General features: G+C 41.1%; 1 protein-coding gene across 6 annotated transcripts in view; it reads left to right on the top strand.

Moving 5' to 3' along the window:
- The window catches only part of SLC25A26 (solute carrier family 25 member 26), an 85,515-nt gene that overhangs the window by 16,621 nt on the left and 51,955 nt on the right, over window positions 1-16,939 (top strand). For 5 of the 6 annotated variants that reach the window (XR_010834044.1, XR_010834043.1, XM_048074819.2 and 2 more), the window contains exons 4-5: window positions 2,884-2,988; window positions 4,401-4,448. Coding sequence is in view for 4 of the 6 variants with exons in the window: in XM_048074819.2 (XP_047930776.2) it covers window positions 2,884-2,988; window positions 4,401-4,448 (153 nt within the window). In the remaining 2 variants the exon portion in view is untranslated. The remainder of the gene's footprint in view (window positions 1-2,883; window positions 2,989-4,400; window positions 4,449-16,939) is intronic. The other variant, XM_048074825.2, reaches the window with a different exon arrangement.

Genomic DNA, 16,939 nt, shown 5'->3' with positions numbered 1-16,939 from the left:
TCCAACATAAATCTGACCAGGAGATGGCAGCCTTGATGCACGCAAGGAGTATCTGAAAATTAAAATGCTCTTTCCCAAGCCGACAGAGGAAAAGAAATTACCTTCATTTAATTGGAAGATTATCTATGTGTTGCTAAGACAGTATAATGTTAACAAAATAATCCCACTTTAGCTTTTGTCTCTAACTGGCTAATGCAAGTCAGTGAATTAAAAATGTACTTAGGTTTGCATCTGAATACTTGAGTCACCAGTTTGGCCTGGTAATGATTTAAGACAATGACTCTGAAATTCAGTACTCTTCTTCTTGTTTGTGTTTTTGTTCAGAAGTGTTTGTAGTGTTAAAAGACTACACGGATAATAGATGGCAATAGTCACTTTGGTATACCTGCTGTGTAAACTAATAGCAGCAATGCTTTCGGCTGCAAATTAGGGTTTTATTTAAGCTTAAAGCTAAAAATCCTTGAGCTTGTTTTTCATCATTCCTTTCCTGTGGATGTATACCTGTGTGTCGGCCTGGGAGATGAACTGAAAACTGGAGAGTTGTATTGGCAGATGGGAAATAAGGAAGGAGTTTGTAGGGCGGTATTCATTTATTCCCTGAACTTGGTCTGTAGGATCTTGACTCTATATTTCTGGTCCCGTCAACAGGTAGGAATAGAGCTCGGCTCCAGAGCTTGCTCGGAGGAGTGAGCGTGGCCCTGTCGATTGGGTGCTGTTGTCAGATGCCTTAATATAGGCTGAGGCAGCTGAGGACCCACTTCTGAACTCTCTCCTTTCCTGGCTACAGAGTTCTTTGACAGAAAGCTAGCTCATCGCTGGGTCATCCCTAAAACCAGCAGGATTCACCAGGAATGGCTGAGTTTGGCAGGTTGTATTGTGCTCTTCTGTGGCAAGCAACAGGCTACATCTGCATGGACAGCAGTGAGTTTAAAAAGTAACCTGTTGGGTTAGACTGGTTACGATTTTTTGCACCTATCTGTCCCAGCCTGTAACTTTCTTTTACCTTGTGGGCTGCTGAGACCTGTGAGATTGGCCTTCCATACTTCCCTTCTAAAGAATGGTGTTGACTGACATCAAAAGAGTGCTCGAATTGTTATTGCTGGTAAGGTACCCATGTAGAAGCAATTAAGGTAGCACGCTGTAAGTTTGGGTGCACACTGGAAATGTCACCGTGCTGCCTGAGGTGGGCAGTTGAGGCTTGCGGCTTTTCTAGTCCCCGAAGTGCCCCATGGAGGCAACCTGACGGCAGAGCCTGCCTGACGCGAGCCTTTAATTCCTTTCATAACAGCACAATGTAATCACTGCTTTTGTTCTTGTGCAGCCAGAGATTCCCTTCTAAGCTCAAATTCAAATGGGAGAAACATCAAAGTTAGTTTGAAATGCAAGGCACCCCAAGTAGTCTGGGGAAATGGAGACATCACTTTGTAGCCACCCTTCTCGTGCCGAAACGGCAGCACCCAGGTGTCAGAAAGCCACGCCGCGTTCTTTGTCTGCTCGTGGTTGACTAGATTGTTTTCGTCCGAGCCTTTTTAAAGTTTTCCTCCTGCCTCCGTATTCTTAAGGAATAAAAAGCTAATATAAGGACAGGGGGTGTTATGAAGCATGAAGTTCTATAAATATTTATGCTGAACTATCAAAAAACTTGACAGTTCTTATTTTCTTGACATATTGGGGTCACTTGTTATTTTTGACCCTGAGGATTGAAGAGCGCATGGAGTTATATCTGTTTGTAATGACTTGTGGATATTGTTGTCTGGTAAACTTGTAGGAATATAACAGGGTAACAGACTTTTTCTTAGTCTCTGTGAAAATGGAGCTTAAACTTTACACAGTGTTACCCACAAGTGATCATTCAAGTTACATCGCGCTTGTGTGTCTTACAGTCTGGCAGTGAATTCCTGAATTTCAACTCTTGGTGGCATGCGTGATCACCTTTCCTGCTAGAAACCAAACTCACTGCAGTAGGTTGCTGACCCTAGCACAGGAAGGGACCGAAGAAAGCCTAAAGCCGAGCAAAGGGCTGTGGCATCTCTGATGTCGTGCCACCACTCCCAGTGCTGTTTTAAGTATCCCTGGGATCACCTGAAGACAACAACTTCTCCTAAAAGTTTACATGCTGGTGAACAGGCATTTTCTAGAGATGAGGCTCATAACTCTCTGACACCTCAGTGTCCTCGTTTCTCAGAATGATGTGCATGCAATCTTAACTCTTCCCTTAAATTGTGGTGGCAAGTGAACGTTTTAAAGCCAGGTCTAGCTATTTCATAAAAGCTAGAGATTTATGGCAGTAGTCGCATTATTACGTCCAGCTACAAGGGCCTTTCTTGCCTAGTTAAGTTCATTACATAGAAGAGAATCAGTCTGATGCTTCACCTTGAATGAAGTCCGGTGTGTTTTAAGGTAAACCTTGAGTGTGTTGTGTGTACCTAACACTCACTGGAGCGTCTTTTGCTGTTAGTCACTAGAGGGCACAATGGAACTGTCTATGAAATTTGTTCTTCAAGTCCCGGATCTGGAGATTAGATCTGTAGAAGTAGGGGAGATTTTCCTGTGGCTGCCAAAAGACAGGACGGCTTCAAAATTTTAGTTCCATCAATGAGTTTCCTCAACCAAACCCACTTCTGTTTTAGAAGTTAAAAACTGAAGTGTTATTTTTCAAGGGTACTTACATTTTTCTGTTAGTACAGTTTCACCTTCAGGAAGCATGTAGCTGTGAGACCAGACACATAAGCGCCTTATAAACAGCTTTTAAGTTCAACTCATATAATTACAAAAATTATTTCCTGGTTTCTCAGGTTTCTGTACTGGGAACAAACTCCAAACGCGTCAGCTGTATGAAGGCAGCAAAAGGAATTGCTCTCTAACTGTATCACTCTTTTGCAGGTTGCGTGCCTCATAAGGGTTCCATCTGAAGTTGTCAAGCAAAGGGCCCAAGTTTCACCTTCTGCAAGCACCTTTCGGATTCTTTCCCACACCTTGTACCATGAGGTGAGTTCAGAGCAAAATTTCAAAGACGTTGCTTCATTCTTCCCACTGATGCTGTACATGTGCAGAAGCATTACTACAATTTTATCTTTCTCAGCACTTTTCCTAAAATTCTTCTATTCCTGAAAGCAATAGGCATGTTAACGTTTAAGGGAACCAAACCCCACACCTCCCCCATGTGTGGGCACTTAAAAATGCACACACATGCAAACTTTAAACAACTTTTTCCTCCTCTTTTATATTGGGCACCTGCAGAAGAGGAGGGGGAAAAAAAAAAAAGCTGTCGAAAGATCTGCTTGGATATATCTAAACAGCCCTTGTCTGTGACAGCAGGACATCAAGACCCTGTATCTAAGGTTTGCTGCATGGTTTTTAGTTTTTGAGGCAGGTTTTTGGGGAGATGTCCTAAAGGCACCATTTCAGAGAGGCTTTAGGGAGAAATGAATACGCTTCTGGTATTGGTAACTTTCAAAAAATCAGGGCTTTTGTCATCTTTTCAGTAGTTGTACTATTTCTTTCTGGAAAACCTGCTTGCCGCTGCTTTTACTGCGTCTCAAAAGGGGCATTTTTCAAATTCTATTCCATAAGAGAAAGTGGCTCCTGAAGATACTGTGGGGAAAAATATTATACAAGTTTCCATGTATAAATGCCAGGAAAAGGAAGACATAAATATGACCTTTTAATGATTCAATTGTTTTTTTTTAGTTGGTTGCAAATGAATACTATTTTGATAACCCTGTACGAGAGGGTCCCTGGAACTTCACTCTGTGATTTGGTCATTCTGCTCTAAAAGCTGGTGCTCTCCAAACTGTATTCTTTTCTCCTTCTTTGTAGCTGACCAAAGAACTGTAAGATTTGCTAAACATCCGAGAAACTGGCCTATAAAATATTAAACCTAATTTTATATGTACTTTTAAAAAGAATTCTTAATTGTTTTGCATATTATTAGCTAGTTAAAAGTACGAAATATTTGTATTCATAAAACCTGTGAATCAAAGGTAAGAAGGATGCAAGCTGTCGTCCTATCTGTTCATTTTGCATAAGCTACTTAAGCAGGAGAGGAGTAGTTTCCAAAATATATGGAGGATAATGGATGCTTGCCCAAGATTAGTCAAGCAGAACTTGGAGTAATGTGTTTCTGTGCTATCTTTTAATTTTAACTGTAAGGTATATTTTCTTCTCTGTAACTGATTATTCTGAACAGTGTTTAAATGCTTTTTGAAATGAACATAAAACTGCCCAGCGTTGTAAATCACAGAATACAGTATACAATGCTATAATCAATATAGTCAATTTGTAAGAAGTCAGGTCTGACACTAAGTAAGGCTGCACTGCTTGCCTTGTAATCACCAATAAATTGTGGTCTTTGACAAACTAATTCCCTATAGCTGATGCTTTCTTTTGTTGGTTTACAGGGTATTCAAGGACTTTATCGGGGTTATAAAAGCACAGTATTAAGAGAGGTAAAACACTTGTCTTTCCTTTTTTTTTTTAAAAAAAATAAATTGATTCCTTTGCCTCACTTTTTTCTGTTCACTAACAAGAGGTGGTGGTAGTACTAGTAGAATTGAGATCAGTTGCCTTAACCATAATCTAGAAATATTAGCATATTTCATTCTAGGTAAGTTACCAGCCTGTAATTTAAATAGATTACTGATAACATGAAAATATATGAAATATATGATACATACAGAACATCAGCTAGATTACTGATAACATGAAAATATATGAAATATATGATACATGCAGAACATCAGCTACCTTTCTGCCTTAGTTTTGTTGCTGCTAAATTGTAAAAGGATGGAAATATATATATTAACATGATGAAAACCATAAAATAAAGCACTGGAAACTTCAAGTCTTGTGATTGCATCATGTGAAGTATGTAATTCAACAATGGTGAACTGGTGGCATCAGGCCAAGTTTGGCACAGATTTAGGCTTTCTTTAAATGTGTTTGTCAGCAGATGCCAAGAGATTATCTGTCATCTGTATATAGGGAGGATTGTGTGCGTTTTTTTTTTTTCTCCCGAATGTGTGAAAGAAATGCATTTAGTCATCCAGTCTGTGGATCTGATATGGCATTACTTAACTGCAAATCAGAAGTACTTCACTGTTGGGAAAAATGGAGCTAAAAATATTTTGGCCTGCTTGGCAGAAAATAGTTCCTAAACTTAAAATCTCTTCATAAACATCCTACCAATTTTAGGATTAGTGTCATGGAAGTGTTTGATATGCTGTGTGGACTGAAGACAGATTACAAAAGAAATAGAAAAGTTCTTCTGTTGGGTTTTGTGACCTTGGTTTGGACCCACTGAAAGTGGTGGGCGGGCAGAGGCTCTGATTGTGTTGTGCAGTGTGTTCTCATGGCTTCAGTTATGGATTCAGTTTGTGCTCAATGCTGGCGCTCTTCTCGCGCATCTGGAACTGTGGCAACTGAGATCTGCCCGCAGGAGTCCCCATGCAGGCCGACGGCCTTCACAGCTCTGACTTTTAGGTCCTTAAATATGACATCTGTGTGACTTCTTGACAGCTCTCATTTAGCACATTGGATTACCCCTATGATTTCCCTGAAACTGTAACTAATTAAAAAAGAAATCCTAATACTAATGTTTTTATAAAATGTATGTAGTCTTCTCTAAACTGTTTCAGATTAGCCAGTGGACTGATTTCTTTTGGTCTTTAACATGCACTGATAAACTCCCAATCCAAAACAGCTTAAAAATCACATCACAGGTGGTAGATCATCTTTTGACAAAGCAGAATTTTCTCCATGAGTACCTCAAATAAAGAGGCAAGGCTTGATTCCTATGAAAACGTAGCAGCTATTTTTCAGAAAGGGTTATTTACTTACTGTGTTCAGTGTGGCATGTGGGGGTTTGTTCTCTCCTTATATAGCTCAACTGAATAAACTAGGTTTAGATCTCTGCTTTTTTTTCGTTCCCTCCAGATCGGTTGGATGTGTTGCCATTGATAACAAAGCTAGTTGCAGAGGCTTTTTAAGCCTTCATTCAGTAGCTCTTCTTTAAAAAGCCTTTCTTCTTGCTGCAAACTATTTTTAGGACGGTTATGTTAGCCAGTTCTTGTTACAACGTAGGATAAAGATGGATATTACCTAAAATAAGAAATCCCAAATTTAGTATTCTCCGAAGTGCTGAGAAATGACAGTGCGCTTCAGTTTATTTGAGCAGTTCTGAGTGTTTCAAAAATTAGTTGCTTTTGCAGAGATGACACCTGCTTTTCTGAAATGTATCCCGCACCATAGCTTCATCCTGTACTTATTTTCTGGCTCACTAGACACGTTATTCACTCAGATTTCATTTGGAGACGGGCAAAAAAAAGGCCAATGAGTCGTTTTGATTTCTCTGAGGGGTTCTGAATAAATGAATAAATTTAGATGCCATTGAATACAGATTTTGCATACTAACAGGTAGATAAAACACATGGTTACAACTGGGTGCTGTTCTCCTTAAAATTTGTTTTGACATATGTCAGGGTGGTAATTAATTTGCAGACCATATTCATGGCACAGTGTGTGACCCTGCTGAGATAACTTTGTTTACTCAAAATGGCAGCACTTTGTTGGAAATTTAATGGGGGTCCTCTCCATTATGTATATTCATAAAAGATCCTTCAGAACTGATTTCTGCTGAAGTATTGCTTTTCAGAGGAATCTGTCCGATAGAACGAGAAATGAAATGGTTACCGAATGAAATGTGCTTTCTTTTCAAAATGAAGCAAATCATAAGTGATGTCTTTAAAAATAAAATAAAAAAATCGTTGAATTTAACAGCCAGTTAAGACCATTGCATTTTCAGACACCAAATATCGTAAAGCAATATCCATTCAATTAGGAGCGGCAAGCTGAACCTCCAGCTGGAACCACTATAAGCGTGATGTTTAATCTTGATATTTTCTCCTCTATTGAAACACTCTTCCTTTAGGGAAAGTCTTTATTTTCAGATAAAAATCTATATTAATTTGTTATTGGACACATTCAGGTAGCTGCATGACATATGTAGACTCCAGCTGAATTTTACGCTTATAGAGTTCATTTGTATGTTTTGGTTTTTTATTTAGACAAAACCCTTTGTTTAGTTACAGCAGAGCGGGCTTTGGGGTAGAATGGTTTCAATGAACAATTTTTCATTTAAAAAAACAGTAATGGAAGAGGCTGTGCATATTGAAGCTTTGAAGATGATGTTCTTGCACAGCCAGAATTCTTGAGCCAGATTTCGAGAGGTTAGTTTTAGTTGTTGCATCAGGGTAAGATTTTGCATATTACATAAAGCGGGTATCAGTGCCTGGACAGAGATCTGCTTGCCAGTTGCTTGGACTTAAATGAAAATGAGTTTGAATGTTTATAAAGGGAATGCAATCTTGAAATCTCTTCGTTTTTCCATAATATTGTAGATCTTTTCAAGGCAGCCTTATTCCGTTCTGTGTAATTTGCATTAGCTGCCGTGCTGCTTCTGTTCTGGTGTGAGATGGTTGTTTCACCCTTCACTTTTGATTTTCATTCCTTCACTTATCTCCCTTATCTTTTCAACAGAATACCTTCTGTACAGACAAATATTAGAAAAGAAGGAAGATGGTTAAATGTATAATGCTTTTGGAAATATCTTTGAGTGAGTGAGTCACAGTGGACAATAAAGTGTGAAGTTTTGGCTGTGTTGTTTTCACCTGCTCTGAACTAATCCTAAAATTTGAAGGGAAACAAGGTATGGTGCATCATTCTTTTGGCAGTAGTAGCGTGAAAGAGATGCCAGTGCTCCGAGAGGAAAGCTCTTGTGACAAAGCACAAAGTGAGAGTATGGTTATTAAGCTGTTGAATGAGACTTTGAAATAATGGCAGAAATCTGAGGCTGTGAAAAGATGTGGAATTCCCATGATGTCACTTCCAAAGCAAATCAAAGCGAGAATTGTCCTTTCTTGTGGTCACAGTATACCAGCGTGCACTGGTGCGCAAACTGGATCATGCTGCCAAGAGCAGTCAGTGAGCAGGTAAATGTAGTCACGTTTTCTAGAAGAGAGTTCATTTGTAAAATCTCCAGCCATCTTATAACAAGGCAGGAGTAGACTGTAAATGCGCTGTAAATCCTCTAGAATTTCTTAATGGGAATGTAGTTCTGCTGCTGAGATCTTATATAAGCAAATGGAGCCAGATTTTTAATTCCTGCATAATTCATTTTATTAACTATGACCAAGTAGAACATCTGTTAAAATTCCATAATGTTCAGTTCATGGGAAAAAGACAGAAGCCCCTGAGTTCCCTTTGGAGTTTATCCATTTCCATTAATGTTACAGGAGCCTAGCAGATGTCTTAAAGGCCACTATTATGAATGGGAAGACGATGCAAGAGAATGAAGTGCATTGTCCAGTTTCACCGTGTGCAGCAGCTCGCTGGACAGTGAGTCACTTTACTCTCTGCGTGTCTGTATGCAGGGTTCAGCTTCGCACAGCTGAGCAGCGCCAGACTTAAACGTGGTGTCCCTTCTGTTGCAAATTGCTCTGGAAGTGTTCGGAAGAACCGAGTGGGTGCTTTGGTTTTAATCTAGTTTGTCACTGCTAAAAATATTGCAGAGGGATTGGGCCCTAACTCAGGATTAGACTCGAAAGGAGCTAAAATGGATATTGAACTCGTCCTCCATCCCTTTGTCTTTAAGGAATCGATGTTTATAGTTCACGTATGACTTGAAAGGAGGCAGAGAATTGCTTTCAAATGGCAGCCCTTGCTGTGCAGGTAGCCCTGCTTGTTGTTTGTATTGCCTCAGAGACTTCTCTGAGAAAATTCAGGCTCTTTGCTTGTAATGGCCTCTGTTCAGGGGGGCAGTAATGATGAGTTACGGAGCAATGGTGTTTGAGAGCTCATCTCAGGGCTCGGAGTTCGACAGATAACTTGGTAAATCTGAAAAATCTGAACCCACTCTTGTGTAGCGTGCTATTGATCTTACTGCCAGGGAGGTAACCTAGCTGTGATTTCTGGGAGTCTGAACTTGTAGAATTAGTAAAGCTGTGGGTTTGGCTGGGGGACACACGTTTGTTTTCCTTCAGTGTGTGCAAGTCGGAGCTGTAAGTGAGCACAGGCAGATCCTGCTGCTTTGGGGGAAGAGAGCACTCTATGCTATATTCATTGTGGGGAAGAGGAGGAGAGCTAGTTAAAAGTAAACTGCTGCATTAATGAGTGGCAGCAGTGCTCTGACAAACAGGCAACAAACTCAAGCTTTCTCCGATCTCCAAAACCCCAGAGGTAATGTCTCGTGAGCAAGAGGTACTGCTGTACCGTGCGCGGTACAACTGGTGTCCTGCCACCATGCCTGCGTCAACAGGGATGGGGAGCACATGCAGCGCAGCCCGTGCAGATGACTGACCCAAACCCCACTCTTAAATGACTTACTACCAGGGAGGTGAGAGGTGCTCTGAAGCAGCTGGAAGCAAAATGAGTCTTAAAGACACACCTGCTGCCTTTTCCTAAATTTAAAGGGTCAACGAACAAAGGATGCTGAAAAGGTTATGTATAAAAATGTGGAAGCCAGCTGAGATATGTTAAAACATTGTTGACCGAGCAAGGGAGGGGATCTCAGAGGGCTGAGCTCGATAGAGAACAGTCTGCAAACAGGGAGCCTAGTTTGTTTATCCACCAGAGGTAGTTTTGCATGCTTTTCTTTTGTTAGGACATCTTTATATAAATATCCTGTTCTCCTAGCTGTTAGATTTTTTTTAAAGTTTATCTCTGTTGCTGTAGGACAGAAAGAATGTTATTAAGACATTCTTTTTCTTGCACAATTAAATCTTTGATCTTCTATCATTCTCTGTATTACAGAGCAGATGTCGATTGAAATGGGCAAACAGGACACTATCTTAATACAATATTTGGAAAAATAAACATCCTCTCTAATGAAATATGTGCAGTATCTGTCTTTTGTTACTTTCTGGAAAACTGAGTTGGCTTTACTTTATTTTGTGATTCTAGAGAGGTTAGATTTAACCAGGAATTTGCCAGGCAGGATCCATAAGACTGGGGGTTTTGACTTGTACTGAGCAACCAACGTTTCTTAGGCTGGGGTGTTTCCATATAGATTAAGTCTCATAGAAGGGTTGGGAACTATAAAATGGATTAACTTAGTCCCAACCATGTGAAAAATTATGCAGAAGTTATGCAACATGATTAATAGGAGGAAAGTTGGGAGGGAAAAAAAAAAATCTCTGCTTCCTCCTGCCCGTAACACCACTGTGCTTTGGAATGTGTATTACTGGAGTTGTATCAGGTACCTGGTAGGACACTTGTATCTTTCTAGATAGCTATATTCAGTGGATTTTCATTTTGGAAGGTATGTAAGGGTTGAAAGTGATTCTTGTGGTGTAAGAGCAGGAGAAAACTCCGTGCTCTGGTGTAAAGGCTCAGGCACATCCAGGTGCTCAGGACCTGGAACACCAACAAATGTACAAAGAAAATAACTGTCCTATGTTTTTGTGGGTTATTCATCACACTCCTTACTTTCTACAGTCACTAGAGTAGTATTTGGAAATTAAAATGGAGATCTAAAAAGGCATTTAAATGTCTTTAACAAACCACAAAATAACCCTGCTTTTTTTCTGATTTTCCATTCTTTGGAAGTAGGTTTTGTGACATGCCTGAATGGTAAATAAACTGGCCAGGATGAGCAGAGACGGAAAGCAAATTCCCTGTAAAGTTAATTGGGGGGGGGGGGGGTGGATTTTTTTTTTGGTTAAGCACGTACAGTGATCACAGATTTCCCAGTTGAATGTGCTCTCTTTCTCAGGCTAGGTGCAGCATCCGTGTTCACTGGTTAGAAGCAGAAAGCAGCCATCCTTTCTGCCCCTGGTAAATCAATTTTTACCAGAGCATACAATTAATAGGGTCTCTGACATCAGTGGATATCTTCATCTGAAAAGAATTTCATATATGCAGAGTGTTTCTATATTTGGAAAACTATAGCCTTGCTTCTAGGCTCTCCAAACAGACAAAACACTTTCAAAAACCGTGCAGTAAAAATGGCTTATGTGGTTTGGTAATGCAGATTCTTTCCAAATGGAAGCGTATGCAAGCAGCGTCTTGCAGGAACCATATCTCACTGCGTGCTTGGAATAGAGGTACTGTTCCCATACTTTTTCTAAGCAGCTTACTGAAGCATACTTGCAAGTGATGTTTTCTGCATCGTTCTTGATGTAAGGAAGGCATTTTGTGGGGCAGTAGTGACATTGTGGGCAAGAACAAGTTGGGAAGAGGAACATGCCTGACTTTGGCTTTTCTTCGTGCTGTAAAGTTTTTGGTTGTTTGTTGGCTGTTTTTTAAGCAACCTAAGAACTGTTCTTTACGTTGGTTTCCCATGATTTTGGTTTGGCAGTGGTTTGGAGAGCATACTCCATGTGCTGTTTCCAGGGGAGAATGTTCACATGAACTTCACACCTTGTTTCCCCAAGTTCTTCCAGTTTTTGCACCTAAATAAATTTGCGACAACGGATCAGGAAGTGATTGCAAATCCCTCATGAAGGAGAACATGTGAAAAGAATCCCGTTCCCTGGTGAGAATTGGGGACAGTAATAGAAGGGAGGACAGGCAACAGATGACCCCTCATGGTTAAAAGGGGGAGAAAAAGCCTAGAGTAGTAAAAGCAATAGATAGCAAATAGAAGTGATTGTAGAAGATACTTAACATTTTTTTATTATTATTTATTTTTTATCTGGTAGTGTCATTGGGTGAATAACATTGAAGTTTTCCAAAGCAAACTAAGGGTGTTAGAGTTAATGGGATAACTCTATCTTCAGATAGCTGGGATATCTCTGTATGGGATAGCTCTGTATCATTACAGCCTGGTGGCATGGCACTGAAGTCCCGTAATGCCTAGTAGGATTAGATAGTTGTGCCTACTTCTGAAATTTGGCTGGCCGTAACACTTGTGACTGCTTAACGGCAAAAAGAATCATACAAAAACTTGGGGAATTTTTGGCTGAGTGGTCGATCCCAGTTTTAATTCCACAGCTACGTTCCTCTACGGGCAACTGTATTTTGTCTGTTGGGATTATTTCTGTAGCTCTCAGCAGGAGACAAGGGTTCCCGCTTTACTGCGCTGTGCAGTAACCGTGCAGGCGGCTGGTGAGTTCCCGGGCTGGATCTGGTGCAGACTGCGTTTCATTTGTGGCTGTGCTGAAGCAGGTTCTTATCTAACCGTAAAAAGATAGGGGCGCGTGTGTGGTATAGCTGTTTGTATAAAATCTGAACAGAGACACGCATGCATATACATGTAAAATACGGCGTTGTTTTTAATAATACCTTATCAAGGGTCTTGCACTCTCTAAGGCAAATAGTCCTCTCAGTGTGCATGATGGGTCTGGAACAGCAAGCAGTTTGGCAATACAGGACTTGCTTTCAAGGATGACATTCTTGCCTGAAATAGACCAAAAAATGACTTTTACAGTGGAAGATTTCCATGTACAGAACTGTACTGCTGTCAATATTAACAGCAATTATCTGTTTTTCATACTTGGGGCTGCTATTGCCTGGTTTTCTCTACATTTGCTGAAGAACAGAAAACTCAGCAATCCGAGATCAAAAGCTTTTTCCCCAGATTCCTTGCGCGATGTTCTCTCAAGCAGCAGTTCTGCTTTAACACAAAAAGCTGAGTGTCTGCTCTGGTCAAGAGGTGTGCTTCGGGACCTGAGGGTGCAGAGTCCTGGGGAGCTTTCTGCTCAGCCTTGGGCTTGGCACTTAGCGCTTGGGAGCTTACAGCCCCAAGTCGAGTGGTGACTGTCTTCTTCTTGCTTTCTCTTTTATAAGAGAAATATGATTTCAGATTCCGTAGCATGCTGAGGTAGTTCAGCAAGAGAAAGGTCCAAAGGCATTGACTGACGAGCTCTAGTGATTTGTTTGGAAGAGTCCCCCCCCTTCCTGCTAGGAGGTTAGCATCTCTGTGACTTAAAGTACCGCAGAGTGGTGGGCTTTGAACTGCGGTTCGGAGGGCCTGATGTATACCAGCTTCTGCTGGGTCTGACACAGGGTGAGGAACCTCTGGCAGTAGGATGGGGCAGACAGATGGAAAAATCTTCTCTTAAATCATCCCAGCATTGGTTCTGGGATTCCATTGTCCGTACCCTTGATATGAAAACTCAGATCTGCACGTATCCATAACACCGTGCCTGCCAGCAGTACTGGTTTTGGTGGAAGCCTCGGTGCTTGACTTACTCTTTGTGCAGATTTTTGAAGGCAACAGCAATTGTGATTTTCATCTGTAGGTACAACAGCAGAACTGGAGGGATGTAGCTAAAACATGCAGAAGAGAAGAAACTGATTTTAATTTAGATTGCTGCTGCTGAAACCATGCTTCATTTAGCCATAAATAATTCCACCCAACCCTGATGCGTTGCTAGATTTTAAATTCTTTTACACGTTTATCTATATACACGCACGTACGTATGTATATAATGCTTGCTCTGTTGCTTCTTAGATTACGTATGTATACATAAAAATAAGTATTAGGCACCAACTGAGAGATATGAGAAGTTGAAACTGAAAACCAAAGATTATGGATGAAGGTGTGGAAAAACAAAGCAGACCTGCAGCAGAGCTTATTTAATTTATCACAATTGTGGTAAATTCCATGTTCCCCCTTGCCACGTTTTGGAAGTATGGCACTTGTGGCAGTTGGCTACAAGAGTGGTTCTTCCAAGGGGTTAACACAGATCACATGGCAATTTTTTTTGGAAAAACAGCTTTTTTTTATCTTGCAGGAAATAAGTTTTGATTCTGCTATTGTGAGCAGAGGAGATGTGACCCCCCCCCCTCCAAAAAAAAAAAATCAAAACCCAAAACAAACAAAATGCTGAAAGTCATACCTAGCCTCAGAACATTTTAAGGGCCAGATTCAGCTGGTTTTAGCTAACAAAATAGATGAAACAACTTGCTTAGCTTTTTTTAAGGAATATTCTGGGAATGCACTAGCAATCAATCCCTATAGTAAACATTTTGTCTGGTTAAGGGAAAAGAAGTTAATTTTGGGCATGGGAACTTTTGCTTCTGTTTCAAAAAAAAAAATATAAAAAAGTTGGAGCACACTGACCTTTCTTGGGTCTCTCCCTTGCTCTGGGCAGAGTGACTTCAGCGCTACGAGCAGTCACACGCTAGAGGGCACACAATGCCTGTGGTTGCTGCAGCGCCAGCCCAAGGAAATGCCTCTTGCAAGGGATCTGATCTTGGGGTGACCTGTGGATCTTGGAATTGACTTTGCTTTAATCCTGCCTCTCAACCCAGTTGCAAAGGAAACATAAAACTTGAAATGCTATTCATTTTGTTGACTCTGGGGAGCAGTCCCATTGAATTTCCTGGGATTAAAAAAAAATCTCCGTAAGGATAGGCAGGGACCTTTATGGCAGTGCAAATTCGAGGCTGATACTTTCGGTTTGATTGGTTGTGCTTTGATTTTTTTGTTTGTTTGATACCAGGTGGCTAGTTCCATTTGTGCTTGTTTAGCAGGAAGCAGAGAGCTGCTCTAGCCGTGTCTGGCCAGGTGAGCTGCCCCCCGTCTGCTGTGGCCAGGATCAGCTGCAGTCACACCTTGGGAGGCACGTGGCATCTCCTGTGAGGCAGGAGGAGAGCTGCGTGTGTTGGTAGGGCTTGCAAGATGCAGGAGCAGAACTCCCTCATAACCTGGGTCTGCATTGCACATGGGATGCTTCTGGTCAGGTATCTCCAGCTCTGAAGAGCAGCTTGGCTGTGGTCTTCCTCCAAGGAGGAAGGACTCTCAGGTCTTTCCTAAGAAAGAGGAGGCAGATTGGCTTCGTCTTTGCATGGAGCGAAGAACTGGAGGTGTAATGGGAGAGCTCGCAGTCACTGCGTGTGTAGCTGGAAGTGCATGTGGGGGAAGGAACAGGAGAGATGGACGGTAGCATGACTTTCATTATTTTTATAGAAATGTCGGCAAAGCAGGCCTGGTGTGTATGCTGCAGATGGAAATAGTGTTATTAAACCAGCCTCTTATCTCGCTTTTACTTTTCTGTTAATTTTATAGAAGCCAATAAAGTGTAAGCTCTGCAAATTTTCTTTTTATGCAGGTTGAATAAGTGAAAATTGTATTCTTGCTTTTCAAAGCCAGCAGGCTTGGCTACAATAAAGCAGAGCTTGGCCTGAATATTTTGGCTTCATATGGCAGATAGAGCAAACCTCAGGTCACTCGACTAGATCTGGCTGTTCCAGGCTTGAATCTTTCCCGGTTAAATACTGCTAGTGATGCACGGTATGTGACACGGATGAGTTTGTCATGAGTAAACTGAGGCCCCTGGATGCTCTTTCAGACAAAACAAACCCCCCGAAAAGAGAGAAACATAAACCAGGATACTACCCCTGCGTTCCACGGGAGAACAGCTAGTACATTGTATTCTGTATTTGCATTTGACATCATACTGTCTCTAACTTTAAAAGAGAAGAGCCAATAAAGAAGTATCCGTACACATCTAAATAATCCTACCTCAGTGGGAGGTTATCTGCTCCATTCCTGCTTTTGCTGATATGAAATCCTGAAGCACAAGAAAGTGTTTTAGGAGCTTCATGAAATACAAGACTCTGAAGCACTTAACTGAATCTTGTCTTGAAGACTTTAACATACTAAATGCCAATTAAAACAAAATTTGGCCCAGTGTAATCTTGCCACTGGCTACATACCTCACAAGTTTGGGGTGGATTTTTTTTCTTCCTTTTTCTCCAACTCTCCCAGCATCTTGCCTTCTGGCCTGTACAGCTGTGCTGCTAGTATACTTTCTATTTCTGGAAGTGACCCATGCAGTTAGGTCAGTTTGTTTTAGCCTTGCCCCTTGTTGCTGAAGTAGTATAGCACATTTCCCCTCACTGCATGAAAGCCAGGGTAGACAATCTTGATAAATATGATTAATGGGCCTCTTTGCTTCGCTCTGCAGCTGAAGGCTTCCTGAGATTCTGTGTCTGCTGGGCTACAGCTCCCCAAACTAACTTTTACATGAAAAGTATGCCTCAGATTCAACGATGCCGTTAAATATATTTTAATTCACAGCTTTTGCTATAGGAAAGTCTTTGCAGTTGAAATATGGTAATGGGGTGTGAAGAGGTGGTAGTGGCAGGAAAAGCAATTCATAAGAGTGGGTGAGGATTGTTTTTCCACCTATGTCATGTTACCTGAAAGTTAGTTGGTTACATTTTCCGTGGCTGAAGTTAAGTTTGGGTTTAGTGTGGTATTCAAAAACTTGCCGTGATCAGCATGATAGTAACCGTGATAGTAAATGGTAGCTTCAAGTTGCTTGTCAGGAAGCTGTAACCTACAAACATATCCAGTGATGCTTATTTCCAGTAATGTGACTTAAATACAGTGTTCACGGAACTTGATAAAAATGATCTTGCGTTGTCCCTTTTGTCAGAAGGAAAAGCAAATGAAGTGTCACGTTATCTTGATGAAAAATGCTGTCCAGAGACCCCAGCAGCAGTGTGACTGTTTCTTCAGAAATAAGATTAAAGGGTACAGGGGGAGCCGAGGGGGAACATTGATGTGAGTGATAAAATAAAAGCGTTACGGGCATCACGGCACATGCAGGTCGCACCTCTCTTTATTAGCAAACACCCGTGTTAGTGAGGGTACTTTGCAAATTGCTCTTAAAAATGAGAGGCTGAACTCGTGTCCTGCACCTGGGAACAGCTGGCTGCAGCGCGGCTCAATCCATCCCCGCTTGCCTGGAGACTGCTCTGCGATGGTAATTGCAGCCTCCCGAAAGGAGCACATCAGCGTTCTCAATAATTGAGTACAAGTCTTAATAGCAAATAATCCTCTTGAAGTTGTGTTTTTTTCCCCCTACTGCAATCAAAGGAGAGCTTTGTTAAGGCATTAACTAACAAATTAGCTGCTAAATACTGGTAATAACCTATTTCCCATAGATTGCTTTTTAATTATACCTTAAGCTGTGTGATTCCTGAAATC

The sequence above is a fragment of the Anser cygnoides genome, chromosome 10 (genome assembly GCF_040182565.1).
Source record: "Anser cygnoides isolate HZ-2024a breed goose chromosome 10, Taihu_goose_T2T_genome, whole genome shotgun sequence".
NCBI lineage: Eukaryota > Metazoa > Chordata > Aves > Anseriformes > Anatidae > Anser > Anser cygnoides.
The sequence above is the reverse complement of the archived record's forward strand: the minus strand, read 5'-3'. Positions and strand labels throughout refer to the sequence as shown.